Below are 25,029 nucleotides of genomic sequence, written 5' to 3' on the forward strand. Positions count from 1 at the left end.
GACGTGGCTGCAGCCATGTTTGGTCACTAGAGAGCAAGCATTCCGGTTTCTGTCCTCACCACCACTTCTCACATGCAGTGAGTGATCACCTCAATGACATATCAATCTCACTGTTGGAGGCTCATACCCTCCCCCCATGAGAGTATTAATAAAAACTGTTCCACAGGCTAATCACTGGTTAGTACATGGGACTGAACCAGTTAGTAATGAATCTGGAGGCTTCCCAATCAACTAGCATCAAATTCTGCAATCTTTGACCTCTCACTGCATGTCCCACTTCTTTTTCATCTCTTCCTCACCAAATACAATGGACCACAACCCAAAGAAATGCAATTTTACTGCAGATCACAAAAATTCTCCTGCAAAAAATATTTAAAAACACAAAAAATATATCAAAACACCAATAAAAAAATCATAAAAAAACGACAAAAATCCAACCAAAAAACCTATCAACATTAACTCTTACCACAAAAAAAAGTTTCCACGACCACTTCACCAACATCTGTTGCCTAAACAGCAATATAAATTGTGTACCACCACCTACAGTCATCTAAACCAGAATTAAAATTACTATTCCTATCAGAACTCCAACCTCAGCAACCACAGTTCACCTAAACTGCCCAAGCTACACATTACAAAATTCTTTCGGCCACAAGTACAAGAATGTACTTGTGGCCGAATGTACTTGTACATTCATCAGAACTGACATACCATGCTAGAGATTGCAAAACCTTGAATCCCACTGTTTAATCTGCTTTGGTTCAAAATTTCCCTATCAAATCCCTATCCTTCCTGGAGACTTCAACATCCACAACTCATACTGACTTCTCCAGCTTCGCCAATCAAGGGCAGGGATGCTGAGGAGTTTACATCAGCAATGACCTGTCACAGATCAATCTATCTACCAGAATACCACACAATCCCCTCCACAATTTGTCAACATACTTGACCTCTTCCTAACAATCTCCCCTTCTAAGTATACTGTGGTTGTCAGTTCTCCTCTTAGTAACTTGGATCACAACCTCATGTCTTTTGTCACAGAACAACCAGTTCCCATTTTTGTGTCCTTTGGCACTACAGAGATGCTGAGAAAGAAACGTGCCAAATCAGATGACCTCCGTGAATTCTATTCCTCCTTTCCATGGTCCAACTACTGCTTCAGTTATGATCCAAGCACCTTGCTTAGATTGAATAACAGAAATCATCTTTACTGTAATGAAGGATTCCATCCCTTATTCCACTTCAAATTCTCAGCCACTGCTCAAAAAAAAGTATGCCAATTCTAAAAGAAAAAAACCTCTGCTTACCTTGAATGGCTCAAGACTTAAACTCCAGCTGTCCGCTCTGCCTATGCTGCAACTTGCAACAACTGCAAAAGAATCATTGCCAACTCTGAAAAGGCCAAATGTTGCAAACTTGCCTCCTGCTCAAATGACAGTCACTCTTTCTGGTCCCTTGCCAAGGCCATTGGGTGCAACTTCTGCCCACCTAGGTATCCAACACTCTTGCATCTTGGTGATACTGTAGTTACCTCACCTAAAGACAAGGCCGACTTACTGGCATTACTCTCCCAGTTCCTGCACTGATGACCTGGGCAAAGTTTCCTCCGCTCCACCAAGAATGGTTCCCTGTCATCCATTGCTTCTGCCAAAAAGAAATCGAAAAAATCCTTAATAACCTGAACAGAAACAAGGTGTCTGATCCTGATGGTATCCCTATTGTGCTAAAAATCTGTATCCTGTATCACCTCTTCAATCTATCCTATTCAACCTACAACATGGAAACATATCTACATCCAGCCCAAACCAAAGAAAGATAATAAAAGTCAACTAACGAACTACCATCCAATTGCTCTCGCTTCTGCTATTTCTAAAATTATGGAGAAGGTATCAACAACCAACTCTTGAACCACCTAGAGACCTACCAACTAATCAGTGACCAGCAGTATGGATTCTGCCACTTGCGGTCTACAGCTGATCTTGTTTCACCACCCACCTCTGGACTCAAGCCATGGAAAATTTGGAGAAACTCAAGTGGTTGCTCTCTACACTTCAAAAGGTATTTGATTGGGTTTGGCACAGAAGCCTACTTAACAAACTACCATCCTATGGTCTGCCTTCCAGACTCTGCAACTGGACCACCAGATTTCTCATTGGTCGCTCACTATGCGTCATGGTGGATGGTTTCTTCTCCTCAGATTTCCCTACCAATGCAGCAGTACTCCAGGGTTCTGTTCTCTCACCCACTTTATTTCTCTTGTATATAAATGATCTGCTCTCATAGCCTTCCAAATCCTATCCATAGCTTTGCCAATAACAGTACAGTCCATTTCTCCTTTTCATTTGACAAACCTCACAGTCAAGTATTAGAATCCTCAAGATCCACAACCAGTGACTTGAACTGTGATCTCCTAGCTATTTCCCAATTGGGCTAGGACAATCTTGTAAACTTCAGTGTCACCAAAACTCAGTCTTGACTGATATTTCACATCCCTTCCCTTTATGTTCAATAATACTGAGATAACCAAACACGATCAGATTACTCTTCTTGGACTGACTTGCACCTCTAATTTTCCCTGGCACAACCACATTTCAACTACAGCTTCTGCAACCACCACAAAACTTCTTATACTTTTTTGCACAAGATACTACTTCACACCTGATAACTCTATACAAATCTCAAATCCACTCAACCAAGGAATATTGTTCCCATATTTGGGTGGCACCAAAATCCTTCCTAAGATTACTCAATCCCCCCTCTCTCTCTCACAGATATCCAAGTTTCTAGCTTGTGCCTCTTCTACAGATACTTTCGTGTACAGTGCTGTGCTGAATTGGCCACTATTATTTCTCCAATCTCCCAAACTCATTAAAACAAGAGCCAATGCTAACCAACACCCTTTACAGTCCATCTTAAAACTCAAGGAAACAAATTCACTGCCTCCTCTTTCATTCTATCTATTTCTGTTCATTGGAACAGTCTCTCCCACTCTGCCTTCCCCCCAAGAATAAGAATTACAACCCTCAGCTGTTCAAGCAAAATGTGAACAGATTCTTCCTTTCTTCTATTCTTCTTGCCCACAAATGGCACTACTGTGCCATAGTGTGTGTATATATATACACACACACACACACACACACACACATATATACACACCCACCCACACACACACATATATATATATATACATACAGCAATCCCTCGATTAATGCATTTTCGATTAGTGCATCATTTTTTTTCGATACCCAAATTCAATTAGTGCACCTCTAAAATTCGATTAGAGTGCATCTTAAATACATCTTAAAAATAAATGTTACAGATTTTAAAAATTTTCGATCTATACATTTTTTATGGCTAACTATTTTAAAAAATCACTCACCAGGATGAAATAATTTAGTTACCAATTTGAAACATTTTACAAAGTTATTTTCTAATGACATACTACACTATTTCCATGTACACTATGTTCCAAATTTACTGACAAAATTTATGTCATCTGCTTTACATAGCATTTTGCTCATCATATCTCATGCAATTGTTTTCCTTACTTTTTTATTTTAAATTATTTTCATAACCTTTAATCATGAGTAAAAGTGAGCAAAAAATAGAAGTGTGAAAATGATTTGAAAAGTAATCTCATTGGAAGAAAAACTTAAAATGATAAAGAAAAATGAACAAGGCAAGTCCAGAGCAGAGATAGGACAAGAACACAAAAATGGGTGAATCAACTGCTGAATACAAAGAGAAAGGTAAGGCTGCTTCAAGTTCATCATGCATGCACTTGAAATCAAAGTATTATAATGATTGAATTAGAGAGACTTCTTTTTACATAGATCGAAGATTAACCAAAAATGGATCCTGCTAAACACTGGCCTTATTAAATCAAAAACATTGTCTCTTTGTAACCTGGAAAGAAAGGGCTATCAATGATGGAAAAGAAGAATTCCACGTTACTGCTGGGTGATTTGAGCATTTCAAATAGAGAAATAGCCTACATAATGTTTTAATCACAGGAGTAGCTACGAGTGCTGATAAGGAGATATCCAGAGATTTTGAAGAAAATTGTGTAAGAAGGAGACTATTGTGATCAGCAAATATTTAATGTCGATGAAACCAGCCTTTTTTTGGAAGCAAATTCCTTCCCAGACTTTTCTAGCCAAATCAGAGAAATCTCAGCCTGGTTATAAAGTCGCAAAGTCAAATGAAATTACTGCTAGCAATATGCAAGCCGTTTGGAAGCACATTTTTCCACATTGTGCAAATGATTTTAGAGGTTTTTCAAATGAATCTAAATTAATTAAATCTTATTCTGAGAAGTTGAGTGATTCTGACCTGCTAAATTTAGATCCTGAAGAATATAAAGAAAATTTAATCACTGACAAGCCCAAAGAGGTTTCACTGAAACAATTTGAAAACAGATTTCATACAATCGAAGTTTTTAAGCAGCAATACTTAGAGGATGATCCTGGTGAAGAGAGGACCAGTAAAATTTGCAGAAGAGGCAATAGGGCCATACCGTCAGTTGTATGAAAAAAAGAAACAATGCCTGCCAAACTATTCTTTGTTAACAAGCAGAATAATAAATTTATATTGAGTATGTTTTATTGTCTTTCAGCTTCATGGTTTTCCTTTAACTAGGCCCTGAGACATATCCTAATTCTCTTATAAAAAAAATTAAGGGTCAAAAAAGAAATCCGAGGAACGAATTATACATTTTCCCATAGGTTATTATATTCGATTAGTGCATTTTCGATTAATGCACCTGTTTTAAAGAACGCATTAGGGGCACTAATCGAGAGATTGCTGTATACAAAATCCAGATGTTGGCTAGAAAATCTACTGCAGACTGAAAGTGGATGAAACCACATTAATAGATGCTGATTGGTGTGCTTTCATTTCTGAGAGAACCAAGATGAGAAGGAATTTGACGAGAAACATTCTCCCCACACTTGTTTGGTTGAAATGAATATAGCGCCATGGTGTACTCAGTGATCCCTAATGAGCATGAAGGAGAAGCCCGAAGTTGGAACAGAATGGGTATTAGTTCTAGGGCACAAGCGTTTTGAACAGAATTGGAGGGTGGGGACTATTGTCATTATGAAGAGTTGTTGGCATCTAAACCAAAAGCAGCACATAATGTTCTGTTCTTGGTATGAGAACAGAACATTATGTGCTGTTCTGTTCTTGTATGAGGGAGAGGGAGGCATGATTTACCTCTAACATCTAGGTGGTATCCCTATAATGGTATTACCCTGGATATCAGAGAATGTTGAAGCAGAGAAGGGTAGTCTGCTAGGATAGCAGACTCAAGGGTAGTGGTTTTAGCTAAATGAACTTAGCAAGGGAAAAGAGAGGAACAACTGCCATCTGAGCAGGAGACAAGTTTTCTGGATGTGTTGATAATTTTTCGACAGCAAACTTCAAGGCTGCATTGTCAGGCTTTGATTTTATCATTTGCATTATGTGAATTTTTTTTTCTCTTGGAATATTCGCACACTTGGACAATAATGACTTGAGCAGTGAGTGGAGATTTTAAGTGAACAAAAGAAAAAGAAGACCTTCACTTTGTTCCTGAAGGAATTAATTCAATTAGAGCACATTTTTGAATCAGGAGAGTGTAAAGATCCACGATCTGAAATGGAAATTACTCATCCTGGATGGTGACAGTTTTTAAAAAGACACAAACCTGGAAAAGACTGAGGGATAGAAGTCTGGCAGAAGTATGAAATGATTATAGTTTTTGTTACCTAAAGGAGAAATTTCTAATAAAAGAATGGGTTAAGAAAAAGTCAAAAGCATCAAGCAGATGGTGAGAATTATCTAGTGGTTGGATCAATGGATTTGCATTAGGTCACTGCTTATATCAAATACCCTGACATCTCTTTGTTTGATTAGTTGAATTGGAAATGGAAAGCAGGTTAGTACTGTAAATATCAAGGCCCTATGGAAGATTACCTCACTGTTTGGATAGTTCTGTCTGTAGAAAATCAGTTTCATCAAACAAAAACTTATTTTTAATTATGTTAAAAAGTGAACAGAAACACACTCTGCTGAATAAATTTTAAAAACTAGCAGTTTGACATATATTAAAGAGGAGATGAATATCCATTTTTCCATGAAACCAACACACAAGATTTATATTATTCATAATCAAAAATCACATGCTGATATAGTTCTTTTAGAAATGAATATTTCTCACCTGAGTAGGCTGAACATCTTGACTTGACCATGCACCTGAAGACAGCGTTTCAGGATTGACTGCTGAGGAAATATGGCTCTCCTGGGCTGTGTAATAAAAATAAGCAGCAAAAGAATAAAAAAACATAGAAACTAGTTTTTTATTTAAATACAAACTGTTAACTGAAATTATCAAGAATTTTGCAGTGCTTTCAAAACTACAATAGAATTGGTACAAGCATGGAACCTTTCAACAATTAAGACAATATACACAATAAAAAAGCAGAAATGCAAGTGATTAAGATGTCTTATTGGAGATGAATTACATGAAATTAGTGATAAAGGACTGCCAAGACATGACTGGTAAACTGAAAAAACTGACATGCCAACAAATAACAATCACAGGGAATAAAAATTGATTCGGGGTGGTAAACCGATGATTCATTCCCTGTAACAATCCTGTTTAACGCATCTTCTTCATCTACATAGCAGAAGAGATGTCGCAAGATCAGATCCATTTGGTTCGTTTTGTGCTGAGGGTTCAATTCTCTGGGCACTGACTATGCACACTTTCCGAAAATTTAAATGATCACCCATTATGCTGTAGGCTAGACCATGATGATGAAAGACAACATAGTGAATGCAGTAGGTCAGAGCATTTGTTCCATCTGTATCAGAGTGGCTTCTGTTGCAATTCCAATAAGGTGATCAAAATCAGTCTTCCTTGTGAAGTGTCAAGTGTTATTACTCAGGGGTAATAAGGTCATTTAATTCTCAAAGCTAGTTAACAAGTACCTCCATTTAGCCCACAAGGAGTGCAGAGAACTCAGCAGGATTTCAAACTAATGTCTAGTGCTCACTATGATATTTTGACTGTCAGCTAGATAGATGGAGTGTTGCACTGTTACACAAGGTCCTCCTCTATTTTTATAAAGGAAACTGAAAAACAGCTAATCTTAATCTCCCTAGCAGCTATGATGTGTTTATGTATTCACCAAATATATGAACATGAAGCATACGTTAAAGTTGAAATAATGTGAATAATATCATATCTGACAAGAAATTTTTATTTTAATCTTAGCATAAACAAAGTTTGTATGTGAAGTATCTTCATGACTAGTCCTTATATAGTCTTCACATCGATTGGCTCAGTATTCCATAATTAAAAAAAGCATTATGGTAAGGGGTCACTATCCAGACCAGTTTTGATCTTTATTGAGGTCTCATCATTGAGAGCTAGAATGAGGAAGTTACATTATACCCATACGTGAAAGCTTGGCTGGTCAACCTATAGTACATTAGCTTTTATGAGAAGAGGTTTGAGTAAAGAGGAACTGGTTCACGAGATTTGAAAGCATGTGTATTGTATTCCTTGGGAAACATATTGGAGGGGAGGCTGTTCCAGAATGCAGCAGCAGTAGTAAGAATGAAAAAGGAGGAAAAATGTATGGGCTAGGAGTTGGACTGTGAAAGATGCACGTTTCAATGGATTTGTTAGAGAGGTGTGTATGTGTGTGTGTGTGTGGGGGGGGGGGAATTATTGATGCTAGTTTAATGAACATTTGCCATGGAAATATTTATAGAAGATGCATGCAACAGATACTAAACATATATGTGAGAACAGTTGGACGAGTTGGTCAGAGACAGGTCATTAATCAGTCTGACTGCTCTCCTCTGTGTTGTCTCAGGTATTTATGCAGATCTTTTGGGGACACTAAGCATAATGGATGGGTGGATTTGTACAGGGGTTAACAGCTATTCAGTGATAAAGTAATGCCTTGAGCAAAAGAATCCTAATTTTTTAGATGTTAAGGAGGGAATAATCATGATGTGTTTATACCAAAAGAGGCTTTATGTCAGGATGATACTAAAGAGAAAAATCTAATTTTTTCTAGATATCTGAGTGTTGTCAAAGGTGAGGCTGGAAAAATATGGTTCTTTTTTGTATAAATGAGGCAGAACTATGTTTTGCAAGCATTAAAATTGATAAGGTTATCAGATCTCCATTGAAGGATGATTTGGAGATCAAAATTTAGGAATGAAGAGATTCTTGCTCTGTAGGTTGTGGCAGTATGTGGTACAAGGTTTGTCAAGTTAGAAGGGGGGGGGGGATGTAGCATGGTATCATCAGCAAAATGTGTATTGGACTAGTAGTAGTTAGCTGGAGCAGGTCACTAATATATTTATAGAAGGAAGAGAGTGGATGAGAGGAAACAGAACCTTGTGGGATCCCAGCATTAGTTGCTTAGTTAGAAGGGAAACCATCCACGATCACACAGAATGTGCATCCAATGAGGAAACCGGCAACCCAGTTATAGAGTCATGAGACAGACCAAATGATTGGAACTTACTTAATAGACCATTGTGCCAGACCCAGTTGAGAGCCATGGAGATATCAAGTGCAACCATTTGGGATTTATCAAACTTTTCCATAGTACTTATTCAGAGATGGTTGACATAGGTGAGCAGATTCCCTGTTAATCGACACTAGAAGAATCCATAGCGGTGGTCATTTCTTAATCGAGTATATTCGAGTTAGTGTAAGAATTGAGTGTTGGCGATTCTTTTAATAGACCTCACCCCAATCCTCTCTATAACTTTCTCACCCTCCTTTCTCTTCATTAGTTTGGAGAGGATTGAGGTGAGAGAGAGAGAGAGGGCAATAATTTGATAGTAAGGATTTATTGCCCTTCTTAGGAATGGATGATAAATCCTAACCATCCAACATTATAAGAATACCTGGTGTTCTTATAAGGTCAGATTAGTCTTGGTTGGGAATGGCTATATTTTGTTCAGTAGGAGAAGAGAAGAAAAGCACAAACAGAATTAATTACCCATGAGAGATTCGACCTTATAGTATACTTGGAGGGATCATTAGTGAGGAAGAGGTCCAGTGCTTGGAGAGTGGTGTGGATTATCTAGTACTACTCTGGTGGACATGTGATCTGTGTGAGGTCGTTTGTGGTGGCAAATGGCTTGGCATCTCTACATACTTCGTCTGCATAGTTTGAGAAGGAAAACAAGTTGGTATCGTAAATGTTGATGTCTCCAAGGAAGATAACCTCACTACTGGGAAAGATGAACTGAAGGACAGTGACATTTAAAGAGAAGCCAAAATAATCAGTGGTGAGTGGAACTGGGGGCACAATAGAAATGGCATATAAATTTGACAGGTGAAACATTTTCAAGTCAAAGAGGATGATGGTTAAGAGATTCTACATTCTGAAAGAAGTTCAAAATGTGGAATATGAGATGAGTAGTGCTTGGAGAGGCTGAAATTCGAATTTCTGTCAGGAAAAGCAGGTGGGATTTTGCAGGCTAGAGCTGGAAGTGAACATTGTTGAGGTTGAAGCTGATGAAGCATGTATATTAGTGAGGTGGATCCAGACGGCTTTGTGGGTTTTTTCTGTTGTTAACCAAGTGGGGTGATACACGCTTCCTATGCAGTGATTTGGTTTCCAAGATAGCTATTAGTAGTCATATTTCCACACTAGAATTCCTCTTTTATGGTCGATGTCCTATGTTTCGTCACTACTCGTCATTTTTCTTCCAGTTGTTTGCAAAGTCAACATCCTCGTTCATGCTGATGGAAGGTAAGGTTGAGACCAAGTTCACATTCATGATTGAGTAGAAGTGCCTTTGAGGTTGTTCACAGCCACCATTAATTGTGATGTGCTCATCGGTGTGTCACAGGTTACTTTTACTAGTTGCAGGCAGTTTGTTCCATCCCTTCTTTTATGTGTGGACCTGAGGCAGTGGCATCTGTTGATTTTTCTACAGTTGAAACTATATTTTCAACTAGTTTGGTGATGTCATCCTCCAGCATTTCATCATGTTCAGTGTGGAAGTTTAGGATTATGGCACTGTATTTTTTCTTGTTGCACTACTTAAAAGACTCATGTCTTTTACTAATAGTGTACTGCATGAAGGCAAGACTGAAGATTATGTCAGAAGCCCAGTCAGTCCTCTGCATTCCTAAAGTTTAGGATTATGGGATTTTATTTTTTGTTTTATCAAGAAAATGTACCGTGCCATAATGCTTTTGCATTATGGGATATGGGGATAAGTGATGCGAAGTCACCAACCTCTCTATATAAATAGAATAGTTGTGAAGATACCTTACATGCAAACCTTGCTTATGCATGGGTAAAGAATTAAAACCAGAATATAATTTCTTGTCAAGTACAGGCAGTCCTTGGATTAGGGACGAGATACATTCCTGAGAATGTCTTTAACTTGGATCCCTGATGAACAGTGCATATTACCTTGATGGACCTGTGTTTCACTCAGGATTTCTCCATGAATACAGATCACAACGATGCCTCCAACGATCTCGATATTGAGCCTCTCTCTTCCATGTTATACCCATAGATTTCACTAGTGGATCTTCCCATTTTGTAGGTGGTCTTCCTGCTTTTCTCTTTATTCTTGGTTGCCAGTTGAGTATTCTATATGTCCATCTGTTATCCCTAAGTCTGGCTATGTGATCTGCCCATCTCATCTTGCTTTCATATACTGCAGTTACCACATCTTTTATGCCTGATCTCTTTCTTAGTTCCGTGTTTCTAACATGTTCCATTTTGCTGATGTTACAAATCCTGCATTCTATTGCATGCTGATATTCTGAGAGTTTCTTCTTCTTTTCTTGTCGTGTTCCGTGTTTCTGATCCATATGTGAGTGATGGAAGTATGTCACTATTAAATAGTTTTACCTTCGCAGAGATGACAAGATTTGGATCAGTAAGTGTTTCTTTTAGTCTGTCGAATGATAGCTATGAAGCTTTCTTTCTTTTTGCTAGTTCTTCAGATAAATCATTATTCATTTTAGTTGTTTGTCCTAAGTAATTGTAGGCGTCAACTTGTTCTATAGAGATGTTATCAATACATAGGTGACTGTCACTTGTGTAGATGTTTTTGATCCATTTTGTTTTTTTCAGATTCATTTCTAAGCCTATTTTACTGCTGTTTGTGTATATTTTTTCACCCATTTCTTCTAGGTCTTTTGGGTTGTGGGATATCAGTACTAGTCATCGGCAAACATAAGGATTTGTAGTTTTTCACCATCTATGCTTATTCCTCCGTTTAGGTCTATTTTTTTTCAGAATGTATTCTAAAGTGCTGGTAAATAGATTTGGGGAGATCACATCGCCTTGACGGACCCCCTCTCTTTATATCTATATTTATAGGTTGATCAAATAGGATTATTTGTGTGGTCTGATTTTTGTTAATTTCTTTTATCATGTGAATGTAAGTAGGATCCACATTTATTTCCAGTAAGGCACTGATGGCTGCATTGTGTTCTATGGTATCAGATGCTTTTTTAAAATCAATAAAGAGGAAACATAGAGGGATTCGGTATTCTCTGCATTTTTCTGTTAGTTGTGAAATGACCTGGATATGATCTATTGTGGAGAAGCCTCTTCTAAATCCTACCTGCTCTCTACTGGAGTTGTCTTCGAGTGTTTTGGATTCTGTTCAGTATTACTCTGGTCATGATTTTATATATATGGTGCATATATCATATATGGTAATAATAATGACAATACTTTAATGCATAGTATAATGGCCACAGATGGCTCATATGTAGCCATTATAGTATGGCCACATATGAGCCATACTATAATGGCTCATATGTGGCAATAATAATGCAGTGTAAAACTGTAATAATAATAATACCCCAGTACTGTAATAATAAGTTATAGAAACTATTGTGCTCTTTCTTTTAATTCAAACTAACAGAACATAAAAACAAACTCATACATGCAGGTTTGTTTACATGCACAGAAGAAACTAGTTTCTGAATTATTAATTTAATTATTAATTCAATAGTTCCCAAACTTTTTTTTCACGGTGCCCTTAGTGTATTGGAATTTTTCCACAGTGCCCAAAGTCAGAACATAGGCTTACCTAACAGCTGCAGTGCACAGTTGGTGCAGTTATTTCAGTGAAAATATTGGAATATTTTGCAGTGCACAGTTCGAGAACTACTGATTTAGTTATCCTTGTGGGGGGTCTTGGGAGCCCATTTGTAAGTACATAACGCCATAAGTCAGGTCATCCATTACCCAGGGACCACCTGTATAATATACTTTATAACTAAGCAGTAAAACTTGTGGATAAGAGGTGTAAACCATAAAATTATTCCCAATTATGAGGTGTGATAATCCTTCACTCAGGAAAAGGCTCAACTAAATTAACTCTTTCACAGCTAGTGTTATAAGCAAGAAACATGCAGGGTCCAGACATATCAGTCGAGGCTTTTGCTTCCATGGAGGTTAGTATAACATAATAATTAACAGAAATATGGATATTATAAGTCCATCCTTATTTCATAGCTGAACATATAGAAACTAGAAAGTTTTAAAAAGAAATAGCATATGGAACTTATGAGAATACAACCTTCAGCAAGAATTGCCTCCTTAGCTTGCACTACTTAAAAGACACCGAAGTCTCTTACTAATAGTGTACACTACATGGACATTTTGTCAGAAGCCCAGTCAGTTCTCTGCATTCCTAAAAGGCTATGTGCAGGTCTCCTCCCAGTTATCTGGCTCTGACCTTTAAGTGATCCCAAAAACATAGATATAATTATTAATTAGGAGTATGTCATCTGTTTCAGTCTTCATCTTGGCAATCCCAACTATGTTTAGAAAAATTAAGCATGGGAAACTAAAACTTATGAGAAATAAATTTATTAGTTGTAAAATGTTTGCCTATGCATCATAGGCATCCTCAGTACATTGAAAATGGACAATAATATAAAATTATAATTAAAGAATTATTTTCAAAACAGGCACTATAACATTAATAGGACAACAAATGGTCAGTAAAATTCCCAATTATAAAAATTACAATAGTATAATCAGGAATTTGCATATAAATGATGTAATAATATTTCCCATAAAAGGGATAACAATCAAAGGCCATTAGATCTGTTTAAGTTCGGTCATGTATAAAGGTTTCACAACTCTCTTTATATAAGCACTCCGAGGAATCTACTTCTATGTAAAGGAGTTTTCTTCCAAAAAAAAAACTGTCTGATCAAGATAGCATGTTCTACTAGGCCAGACTGTTCTGGTTCGTTGTCAAGGATGTAAGATTTATGTTCTTCATGATGGATAGCTGCACATTTGCCAGACTGTCCAATGGGATCATGGGATCTGGTAGATTGCTTGATTGAAGAGAAAGCTTGTCTTTAGGTGAAGAAAGGAACGAAGGTAGAAATCTTCCTGACAGGAAGAAAGGACACTACAATATTAAGAGATTTTAGAATTTTAGCTATATGTTAAGAAATCCCTTTTAATATAAGGGAGCAGAATCCAAGTGATCAACCCAATTATGTTGCCATGGCCATTTCTCTAATTTTTCTGCTAGTTTTCTTCCCCCCCCCCCCCATTGGTGCTTTTTACCATGATGGAGCTGGTTTTCAATTCTGCTCGAGGCTGAGTGTTTTCCAGTAGACTTTTAATTGTGATTTAAGTAAAGAGATAATACACTTTGATTGGCTAGGCAGTCCTGAACTGCCAACCCATCCTTGTCTCAATCACTATCCAAGTGGATATCTAATGATGGGTCAGGAGTCCTAGTCAGTTCCCTGCAGTTTTTACAGGATATGCAGTCTCCTCTAAGTTATCTTTGTTCTATTTAAACTTTCAGGATCCAACACTTGCTCTGAGTTACAGAAATAGTTCCAGAGAGGAGATAATTCAATTTCTAAGTCGTTTAGAAAGCCTTCATTCTTTTACTCAAAATGTTGAACCAAGTCTGGGCTCCAACAAACATGTGAAAAAAGGCTCCCCACCCCTTGCAAAAAAAAAGACATCTAGCTGACAATAAAAACCGAAACTTCACACTTGGCCTATACCAAACTCTCAACCAACTGTAAAAACTATTAAGAAATCCAAATCTGAAAAGGTAAACTGCAAGAAACGACTTTCTGTTCCATAGACAGTTATGACTTCTAGTTCTCATCAAAGCATTTGTGCCTGCCATCTGCCTTTCTAAATGCCTCAAAATGGTATCAATCAACTTATATCCTGGTATTAGAGAGAAGGATAATGTCAAGAGGTCTTTTTGTCTATTTTGAATTTGATTGTACTAAGAACAGCACAGAAGCATCCCCCCCCCCCCACACACACACACATCTTTTGGCAAGCAGACATCCCAACCAATCTGGAAGAATTCTAATACACTAATGTCTTTTGTCTCACTTGTGTCAAAAATTACAAAACACCTGTACATCACTATACTGTCACTACACTCTTTTATACTCATCTGGAATCTATAGCTCAGTATGAAAGCAAAGGAAAATAAATGTCAACCATCCTACTGCCATCTCAAAGGCATTCCAAAAATAATGGAGAAAGTTAACTTCAACATCTGAAGATCCACCAATTAATCAGTTACCAACAACATAAATTCCACTACTCTTGATGCACAGTGAATCTCCTAGCTAACATTACCCAATAAGAACTTACCTCTTAAGTTCAGACAAACTTTCAGGATAAATTTGGTGAATACAGGTTGGCCCATTAATCACGAAAAGGTTTAAAATGTGAGTAACTTTTTGATTATTAATTTCTTCAGGTATTCTAAGGAACATTTGGAAAATTAATAATAGTAAAGTTCACAACCCAACAATGAAACAAAATCGTGCAATTTATTTTGAAAATGAGCACATTTTTGGTGAGAAAATAATTTTGTTAAGATCTGCAATTATCTGGCCATCATCTTCTCCACATCTGACAGTTCTTGACTTCTTCCTATAGGGTTACTTGAAGAAAAAGGAGTATGTGAACAAGACCCAGACAATCTGACAGCTGAAGGAGAACATTTGTGCAGATGGAACATGCCATAGAAAGTATGTAAAATTCGATGCAGCATGAATTTTCTCCAGTTTTTTATTGCATCAATTTTTACAGAGGTCACATCTAGAAAGCTTGTAAAAATAAACTTTGTTATTGTAAATAGAATACTAAAAGCCTATGTATAAAGCCCAAAGGGAATTAGCTTGCTTGCTTGCATAACCAAGGAATGTTAAAATGGTAAAGCCAAGAGCAATGCCTTGCCATTGGAATGTATTTGATGTTAGAGTTCTGATTGTAGTCTAAGAGAGCTCTTTTGTTTAAAATTCAGTCTAAGATGACCTTCAAGGTCAATGGTGGCCTGAATCAAACACATTTCCGCATCCGGTAAAATGGATTAAAGATGTATGAAAGGGGAGAAAAGAGAAGTCAGCAGAAATGTTAGATCAAAAGAATCAAAGGAGTCACAAGGAAATATTCGGGAGTTACAATCCTTAACCCAAGGTGCAGTGGAAGACTGGATATAAGGCAAGGATCTTTAACCATCAGGTATCAACAATTTGGCTAGAACACACGGAAGTTGGGAGGAGAGAAAGAGAAGGAGGCTGATCCACTGTAAATCGTCCAGATCAAAAATGACGGTTACCAGAAGCAATTAACTACGGAGGGAGCAGCCGAGCCGGACCCGATGCCGATCAGACAAATCTGCATGTGCTCCATATGCTGAATCCTCTTTGCCCGAAGCTCCAAGATGCCAGGAAATCGCATTCCAGACCCGCCAATCGTTCTGAATGAAATGCCGGTGCTCCGTAAACCTCTAAGGAAAGAACTCAAAACCCAAGACGGAAAATGAAACTAAGGACTCCGAGATTAATAGAGAAGAAGTGCACTAAAGGCAAAAAGAATTCATGCGAGTCAATTGTTGTATATTATTTTGTATGTGATGTAAGGGAACTACCTTAATGGACTGCTAAGTTTAATGTAATAAGACAGTTATAGCCTGAAAATAATTAATGCAATTTTATGGTTGGAATTATTAAGTGTATGGATTAGAGCATAACAAATTCCTAAGAAGTGATTATTGAGAAAAATGTTTAATTGTTAATTGTAAGGAATTCTAAGGCTTTATGCTGCATAATTACAGAAAATTACCACAGTGATTCTGTTCTAAATTAGTTTGCTTAAAATAGGAGTCATAAATTATGTTGCAGTGATTTTGTAAGATATGTTACATAATTGTGGAAGTATGCTGTAGAAGTTTGTCACATAGAGTGTAGCTTAAGTTAAAGATATAAGAAGCAACTTCCCTATTGCATGTATTGTATATTCAGTCTTAGTATTTAATAATACATGCTTCTTATTTATATTCAATGAGTACAGCCTGATCTTTAATATGCAATGCACTGTTTCGAAATAAACTCGATCCAGTGAGCAGGGAATTAAATGATAGATAAGATATGAAACGAATAGAAAGACATGACTGTAGTTTAATTAAGAGAGGATTTTGTGTCAGATTAGGACCTACTGGAAGTACTACTATTTCTTATACCACAAGGAGGCCTAGTTGTGCAGTCTTTAATAAATAATAAATTTCTATTGTTCTCAGGTATAAGAATATAGAGTCACAGAAGGTAGAGTAAGAGATGACAGGAAGAATAAGAATTTAATACAGTATAAGGAGGGGAAATAGATACACAGAAAAGGATAGCTAAAGAATAATTTTATATAGAGAGCAGCAGGAAAATAATATTGTAATAGCGCAGAGAGAAAATATTACAACAGAGCAGTAACAACCAAAAACGTTTATAATAGTACAATATAATAAAAATAACTTCAGTTTACAAGTGCCTGTCTTTGCGAAGCCAAAAATGGAAGGTGTGATATGGTGTGGTTTGTCATAACTAATAAAAAATCTCCAGGTTCTGTATTTTATTATGAATAAATAAAAAAATAATAAATAAACAAGTTATTAAATGTTTAAATCCCTTTGTGACTTATGGGCCACCTTGTATATGACCCTATCTCATACTTATTCAAATCACTTTCTTAGAAATATTCTGTATCTGCTTCTGGCTTTGCAATAAGAACTGGTCATTTTTAATTCATTCAAACTTCAAACCTGCTGAAGTAACTTTTCATACTCTTTCATTCCATCTACTCTGTCATACTCTGTGTGCAATGTTTTCCTAACCACTACAACCTACAGTTTAAAAAACATCAGGAGCTTCTCCATCTCTGTTTATATGCTCTTGGCAAAAATTTCACCAATGTGCTGGAGGAGTAGTAGTATTTTCCCCCCCTCTCCTATAGTAAAGTAAGAAACCAGAATATTGGCTTTTTCTACAAGAGCGTTGATGTGACAAAACCATCCAAGTGCAAAACAGGTGGAATCTGAATTGACCAAAAGTTATGACCAATAGCTCTGATAAGAGACCAGAAGGTATGATTGCCATTTGTACATGATGTAAGTTTCATACTTTCAGTTCTTTCAAAACAACTTTTGGATGTCTTGATAATTTAGTTGCATTTATTTCCAGTTTTGATATAAACAGAAAAGGGAGATGGAAATTTTGATGAAAGTCTGTTGCCATATGATCTGTCCTTGTCTTGTACAATTATTTTAAAGATCATGAATGGTGTGCCATGTGAGAGCAGCAAATGAAAGAGTAAAAAATAAATGCTGAGCAGTCAGAGCATCTGCTCTCCAACCAGCAGATTGTGGGTTTGAATCCTGTCACAGACATGGATGTTTGTAATTGTCTTTAGGTGGGGGATGAACTTAATCGCCCAGTGTGACACCACTGTCCCGCTCACCGGAGGCCTGAAATGGCTTGAAAAAAATTCCATATTTGGTCTCTAGAGCAGTGTTTCCGAACTATGCAAAAATCAAGAAATATCTGTGATTTTCTTTCTTTTTTTTTTTTTCATTTTCAAGAGAGAACAGCATTTTGATAACTCAAGTAATAAAGTAATTCGATTGTTGATGATTATATGGTTTCTGTCTGGTTTTAAAATTAGGTATGGCAATAATTTAATCAAGGAAAGAGTAGGATAAGAACAGGAATTATACAAAACATTAAAATTTTTATGTCCACACTTGTGACAAGTGACAGTTATTTTTCTAACTTGCTGAGTAAAACTGATTAAAATAGAACAAAAGTTTATAAGTACTTTAAACTGCAATCATCTGTTTTTTTTTGGAGACAGTATAAAATTACATTCCTGCACAGCTGAGTTAATTGTATAACAACAAAAATTATATTTTTTAATGTTTTATTCTGCTGGTTTTATTAATGCTGGTGACAAGTAAAAACTTTCAACATGTAATGTGCTTACTTCACATCACTCAGGAGATAACTAAAAATTATGTTGCTATAAGTGAATGTATTAAATATGCTAAAAGATGCAATAAAAAATTGTGGTTTTCTTTATTTTCAAAAGGCTGTCCAGGCCTAAGAGATGAAAATAACAGAATGGGACCAATCTTGCTTTATAGCCACCTATCAAGAGTATCTCTCATAAAAATTACAATTTTTTATTTGGACCCCACAACTTTTTTTGGAACTTCAAAGTCTGTGATTTTTAATTTTTTGCAAATTTTGAAGATTACCCCCTTCCTATAGATTTTTCTATGAAAAAGAAATTCTTCAATCATGGTTAGTTTGGGATTACATATTCCATATGTTTAGAAACACACTAAAAATCACACCTGTGGATGCAGAATAGAATGCGAAATGGGAAAAAAGAGCATTTGGAACATCTACAGCAGGTAGCCATCATCTTGAAAAAATCAGTTTCTCTGAAAAGTCAAAAAATAAAAATAAAAATAAAATTAAATAAATAAAGATATCTTAAACATACAAAATTGGATAATCTGGAACTAAGCTGCAACTAATGAAACTGAAAATTCTATGGATATGCCAAATAAAACTAGTTACCATAATTAATTGAGTATGTGTATGTCAAAAGGGGAGGGGGGAGGGGATCTTCCATCTAAAGGATAAGGTAACAAAACTTTCATCAAAATCAAAAATTGTGAAGCTTCTTTCCCCTCTCCCAAGATGATTTCATTTAGAATGATCCTATCTTTATTTTCTGATTCTGTCACTTTGATTATCTGATTCTTTTAGTAGCCTTTCTTTATCTTGATGTTCTTATCAGGTTTGATCATAAATTTTGTTTAGCTAATTATGCACTGAACTTTCTTAGGAGGGTGGCCTGAAAATTTCTCGACTTCGACCATAGATGGCACAACACTATTGGAAAGATTTTTTTTTTATAAGTTGATACATCTGTCATAAGCATCCATGTGATATTGCAAGTCATTCTATCAAGTAGTTTGTTTTATACAGCTGTCTGAAGCAAAAGTGTTGTCTGTATCCCTTGAAACGGATAAAATTGATTATCGTGCGGTTATAAAATTCTTTGTAAAATAATGTTTAACGGCAAAAGAAATTCATTCGAAGTTCATAAACGTTTATGGGCACTCTTCTCCTTCGTTTTCAACAATTAAGAAATGGACTGCCAAGTTTAAACGTGGCCGTACCAGCCTTGAAGATGATCCACGTGAAGGATGTTCAAAAAGTGTAACAACACCAGAAATTATTGATCAAGTGCACGATATGGTATTGGATGACTGGCGAGTCAAAGTACATGAAATTGCTGAGACTATAGGCATTTCAAAAGAACGTGTAAGATATATTTTGCATGAAGAACTGCAAATGAAAAACCTTTGTGCAAGATGGGTGCCACACTTGCTCACAGCAGATCAAAAACGCACTCGCATGAAAATCTCTGAATAGTGGCCGGAGCGTTTTATCAAGAATAAAACTGATTTTGTGTGTTGATTTATTACTATGGACGAGACTTGGATTCACCATTACACACGAGAATCCAAACAGCACTGAAACAAGTGGACAGAAGCTGGTTATTCAGCACCAAAGAAGACAAAGTCAGTTCCATCAGCAAGATAGCATGGCATTAGTGTTTTGGGATGCTAAAGGCATTTTGTTTATTATTAATTATCTTGAAAAGGGTAAAATAATAACTGGAGAATATTAATCCGATCTTTTAGCCAGACTAGACAAAATAATTCGTGAGAAAAGACCTGGTTTGCATAAGAAAAAAATCATCTTTCATCAGGACAATGCACCTGCCCATAAAGGTGTTTTGGCAATGGGAAAATTAAGGGGTCTGCACTATGAATTGTTGGAATATCCATCCTATTCCTCAGATTTGGCTCCCTCTGACTTCTATCTCTTCCGAAAACAACCTCTTCCTCACTGGTCAACGTTTTTCTTCAAATCAAGAGATGATTGCAGCTGTAGAGGGGTATTTTGCAGGTCTTACTGAGAACCACTACAGGGACAGGATAATGGTGCAGGAGCATAGCTGGAATAAATGTATTAGTCTTAAGGGAGATTATGTTGAAAAATAAAAATAATTTTGAAATTATAAATTCGTTTTTCATTGTTAGGCTGAGAACTTTTTAGACCACCCTCATACATATGTCAGGCAAGTAAATTAACAAGCACATATGTACCTGTTAATTTACTTGCCAGGAACTTTTGATATATCTTTTTTCCACAGGACTGTCTGTAACGTCTTGAATCCATCATGAAATTCTGATTTTTCTGGCTTTGCAAAAATTTCATCACATGCTTCCCTGGCTAAATTAATGTTTTCATCAGATTTTGCAGCTGAATCTCCAAGATGTGGTTTTTTTTTTTTTTTTTTTTTTTTTTTTTTTTTTTTTTTAACTCTTTCGTATTTTCTTCTTCAATAATATTATTGAAGAATTCATTATGAAAGGAACAGCCAACCACAAACCGACTTCATAAGGAGCAACCAATCGCCCACAAACAATGTTAGGAGCCACCAACCACCATCGGATCAATGCTCAGTTATCAACCTATCGAACCACATTCTCACCGAAGGTGAACTCTCGCTGCTAAAGAAAGGTTTGAACTACGCCATTGCTCCGAGGTCAGTAAACAAGCTTGATATCGTGTATCATATCGAGAGAGGTTTACGATCCCTCCCCACAATTCTGGCTGATAAAATACGAATGGAAACATCGTATATACTAAATTCTAACAAAAAACTAAACACCAACATAAACAAAACCGAAAATCTAGCCCTTAAATCCTTAAAAAATAACCAGGATATTATAATAACAAAAGCCGATAAAGGCAATTCCACCGTCCTTTTAGACCGGACGACATACATTGAAAAAATGAACCAGTTAATATCGGACCATAACACCTACCAAAAGGTTAACTACAACCCCACAAAACGTAACAAAAAGAAAACAACGGAATTAATCAAATCCGTCCACACATGGCCCGAAGAAACGACAAAAAAATTAATACCTCAGTATGCCCGTGCACCCAGAATTTATGACCTGCCAAAAATACACAAACCTGGCACACCACTTCGCCCGATCGTTGAAGAAATTGACAGCCCAAATTATCTCTTAGCAAAAAAATTAGCTGCCACACTCAAGGAATTGGTAGGTCAGTCCCCTTCCTACATAAAAAATACACAACATTTCATCAGTAAAATCAAAAACATTACACTCACTGACTAAGATTTATTAGTCAGCTTTGACATAACTTCCCTTTTCACCAATGTCCCAATCAATGACACGATCTTGCTACTACAGAACATATTTCCACATGATCACGGCCCTTTTTGCCCACGTACTCCGCTCCGGATATTTCGTATGGCAAAACAATTTTTACCTTCAAAAAGAAGGTACAGCCATGGGCTCACCACTTTCTCTCCCAATAGCTAACTTTTATATGGAAGACTTTGAGCAACGTGCTCTAGAGACAGCATGTCTTAAGCCCAAAATTTGGCTCAGATACGTCGACGATATTTTCGCCATTTGGCCCCACGGCCGCGAAGCTCTAAATACATTCCTTAGCCACCTAAACAAACAACACAAACGTATCCAATTCACCATTGAAATGAAAAAAAAACGACTCTCTTCCTTTCCTAGACACACTTGTCACACGTCTTCCCTCTGGCTGTCTCTCCTTCTCAGTTTACCGCAAACCTACACACACAGGCCAATACATACACAAAAATTCTTACCACCACCCAGCACAAAAATTAGGTGTCATAAGCACCCTTAAACACAGAGCCTTAACTATTTGTTCCAATGAACAGGCTCTAAACCAAGAATACAAAATCATCAACCAAACATTTATCAAAAATGGATACAATAAAAAAACTATTCACAAGATCCTCCATAAAGATACCAGTAAGAACAAAAAAGATTTCAAGAATGCCATTGCCATTCCTTATGTTAGAGGTATTTCTGAAAAAATAGACAGAACACTTCGCAAATACAACATTAAAACCACCTTTAAACCCCCAAATAAGCTAAGACACCTACTCAGTTCCTCTAAAGATCCTCTTCCACACCTAGCACACCCAGGGGTATACAAAATACACTGCACATGTAACATACCATACATAGGGGAAACAGGGCGAACTATCCCAATCAGACAAGACGAACACAAACGACACATTAAATACCTCCACTTCGGTAAAACAGGCCTTTCTGACCATGCACTCCAAACATACCATAGAATTGACTGGAAAAATACCAAGTCTTTACACCGCACCAAAACATGGTTTGAGAGAAAATTTAAAGAGTTTGTGAAATGCTCAAACACAACCCAAATCTCAACAAAAATGATGGCCTCACCATTTCAAGAATGTGGAGGACCCATCTACAACCTGTATAACATCCTAAACTAGCATTAGAAAAATTCCCACTACAAGAAGACAACCTGGTGACCCGGTGAAGTGTTTAGAACATTCAATAGCAACTGAAAGAAATCATTTTGTAACTATCCAGAATATTAATACTTGAGGACTAACAGTTTATTGTAGTTGCATTTATCTATTTATAATATATATATATATATATATTTTTTTTTTAGATTTTTTTTGTTTTTTATTTTATATATATATATATTTTTTATTATTTTTTTTATAATTTTATTTCTTTCCTTATTTGTTTTTCCTTTCTATCACTAGAGGTCAGGCTAGAAAAAAGATTTATTAACTACGTAGATTTAGTTTATTGATATAGAAAGCACGAGCATGTAGCTTGGTTCTGTATACAGTTGTATTCTTCCAATGATGACCTCGATATAGAGGTCGAAACGTCAAGTTTTATTTTATTTGTAATTAATAAAATAATCTGTTCAACGTGTGTGTGTTTTTGAGTCCCTAAATCTACAAATATGAGTTCAATAATATTAGTATATATGAGTTTACAAGTTTAAATTAGAAAACTTGAGGCTTGATTATTTTTCATAATTTTCATTTTTTTTTTCTTTTTAATATGATATTCATTTTAACATGCTCAAATCTAAATGGTGATCACTGTGTATTTCAAATCTCCTGAATATTCTTATATCAGGAACAGTGTGCAGATATCACCATCATTGCATAATTATTTATTTTTATTTTTTTGTCTTATTTCTTGAGTACTCCATGTTATTTATGATGTTCTTTATGTACCTCTTTATTTGGTACAGTGTCTTAGTAATAATTAAAGTAACCTAAACATATAGTATGGTACGGTCAAAGAAAAAGTCCTGTTCTCTACTTCTTCCTTGCTGGAACTTTCTGGAAATATATTGATGTAACTATGTCTAAAATTTGTTCACATCACTCTACTTGAAATTGCTTTGCCATTCAAGAAGTTTATATGTTTAGTGTTGACTACTATAGCTACATCTTCCTTTTCCTCAACCACTCTTGTCTAAATATAGGACATTACACTTAGAAGTATATGTACCACTTGTCTCACAAAGTCCAACTCCATGTCTGAACCAAAAGAACATGTGAAGCAGTAGTGGAATTAGTAGAGGATGCCTAATGGAACCATGAATGTTTTAGCTAACAGGATTCTGGCAAATTTGGAACAGGCTCAGCAAGTCACCAGTGAATCAATTTACTGGTGGCTTGCTGAGCCTGTTCCAAGTTCCCTGTTTCTCAAACCCAAATCATTTAATTTCCTCTTTCATCATAACATCTGCCATCTCTTCACACTGAACATACTGACACTTACTGGTAAAGAGTGAAGAGATGGCAGATGTTATGATGAAAGAGGAAATTAAATGATTTGGGTTTGAGACAAAATGGAATAAACTCAGAAAGAGAAACTTAGAAGTATGTTTTGTTTTGGAATGAAGCTGATGATCAGTCAAAAAATGTTGTGGATTTTATTATCAGTAAAGAAATGATATAAAATGTGATAAATTTATGATGGGATAATGAGGCTTATTTGAATGTAACAGGAAACAAATTTCACTTATCCAGGTATATGATCATAACAAGGTCTAAATATGGAGAAAAACACATTATTTAAGGGGGTTGGAGGGAATTTTTCAAAATAAGACTGTAATCATGTCAGATCTTAATCTACAGGTTGGAAAAGACAAAATAGGAGTAGAAAAAATTGAGGGCCATTTTATTTTGACCAGAGAAATGATGGACAAGGTTAGTAGATTTTTGTATCAGAAATAATCTCAAAATTGAAAAAAGCTGGCTTGAAAAAAGACAAAACCACAGAAATTTAAGGATATAATTGGGATGGTGAGCAAAAGTCTCTAACAGATTATCTCACTCTTGATAAAGAATAGATTAGGGAAATCATAGATATCAAAAGTTTTACTATCTGTTGCCACAGATGAAAATCAGATACTCCTTATAGCCACCTTTAAGGTGTGTATAATATAAATATGGCAAGGAAAAAAGGAGAAAGCAATGGATGTAGTAGAGACAGGTTAAGCAAGAATTTGAGTCTAGGATTTGGTCTAAAGCCCATAAGTTAATTACAGATAATATAAATAAAGAATAGGAGAAACCAAGATATAAAGGTAGAAACAGCAGAAGTGGTGTGTGAAAGAACACATAGAAGCAGAAATGAAAAAGAAACATACTGGTAATGAGAATTAAAGAAGCAGTTAAATAAAAAAAAAATAAAGCTCTTCAAGAAGTTCATAAAGATTAGATCAAATGA

The 25,029-nt window shown here is 36.1% G+C and overlaps 1 protein-coding gene across 1 annotated transcript in view; it reads right to left on the reverse strand.

Annotated features, from left to right (window-relative positions):
• Positions 1 to 25,029, reverse strand: part of LOC150100523 (uncharacterized) — a 194,435-nt gene that overhangs the window by 43,033 nt on the left and 126,373 nt on the right. Inside the window, exon 10 of the mRNA XM_090402683.1 lies at positions 6,200 to 6,285. Coding sequence (XP_090258809.1) covers positions 6,200 to 6,285 — 86 coding nt within the window. The remainder of the gene's footprint in view (positions 1 to 6,199; positions 6,286 to 25,029) is intronic.

This window comes from Typopeltis vanoorti, chromosome 13 (genome assembly GCF_054136105.1).
Source record: "Typopeltis vanoorti isolate ZY-2024b chromosome 13, IOZ_Tvanoo_1.0, whole genome shotgun sequence".
Lineage (NCBI taxonomy): Eukaryota > Metazoa > Arthropoda > Arachnida > Uropygi > Thelyphonidae > Typopeltis > Typopeltis vanoorti.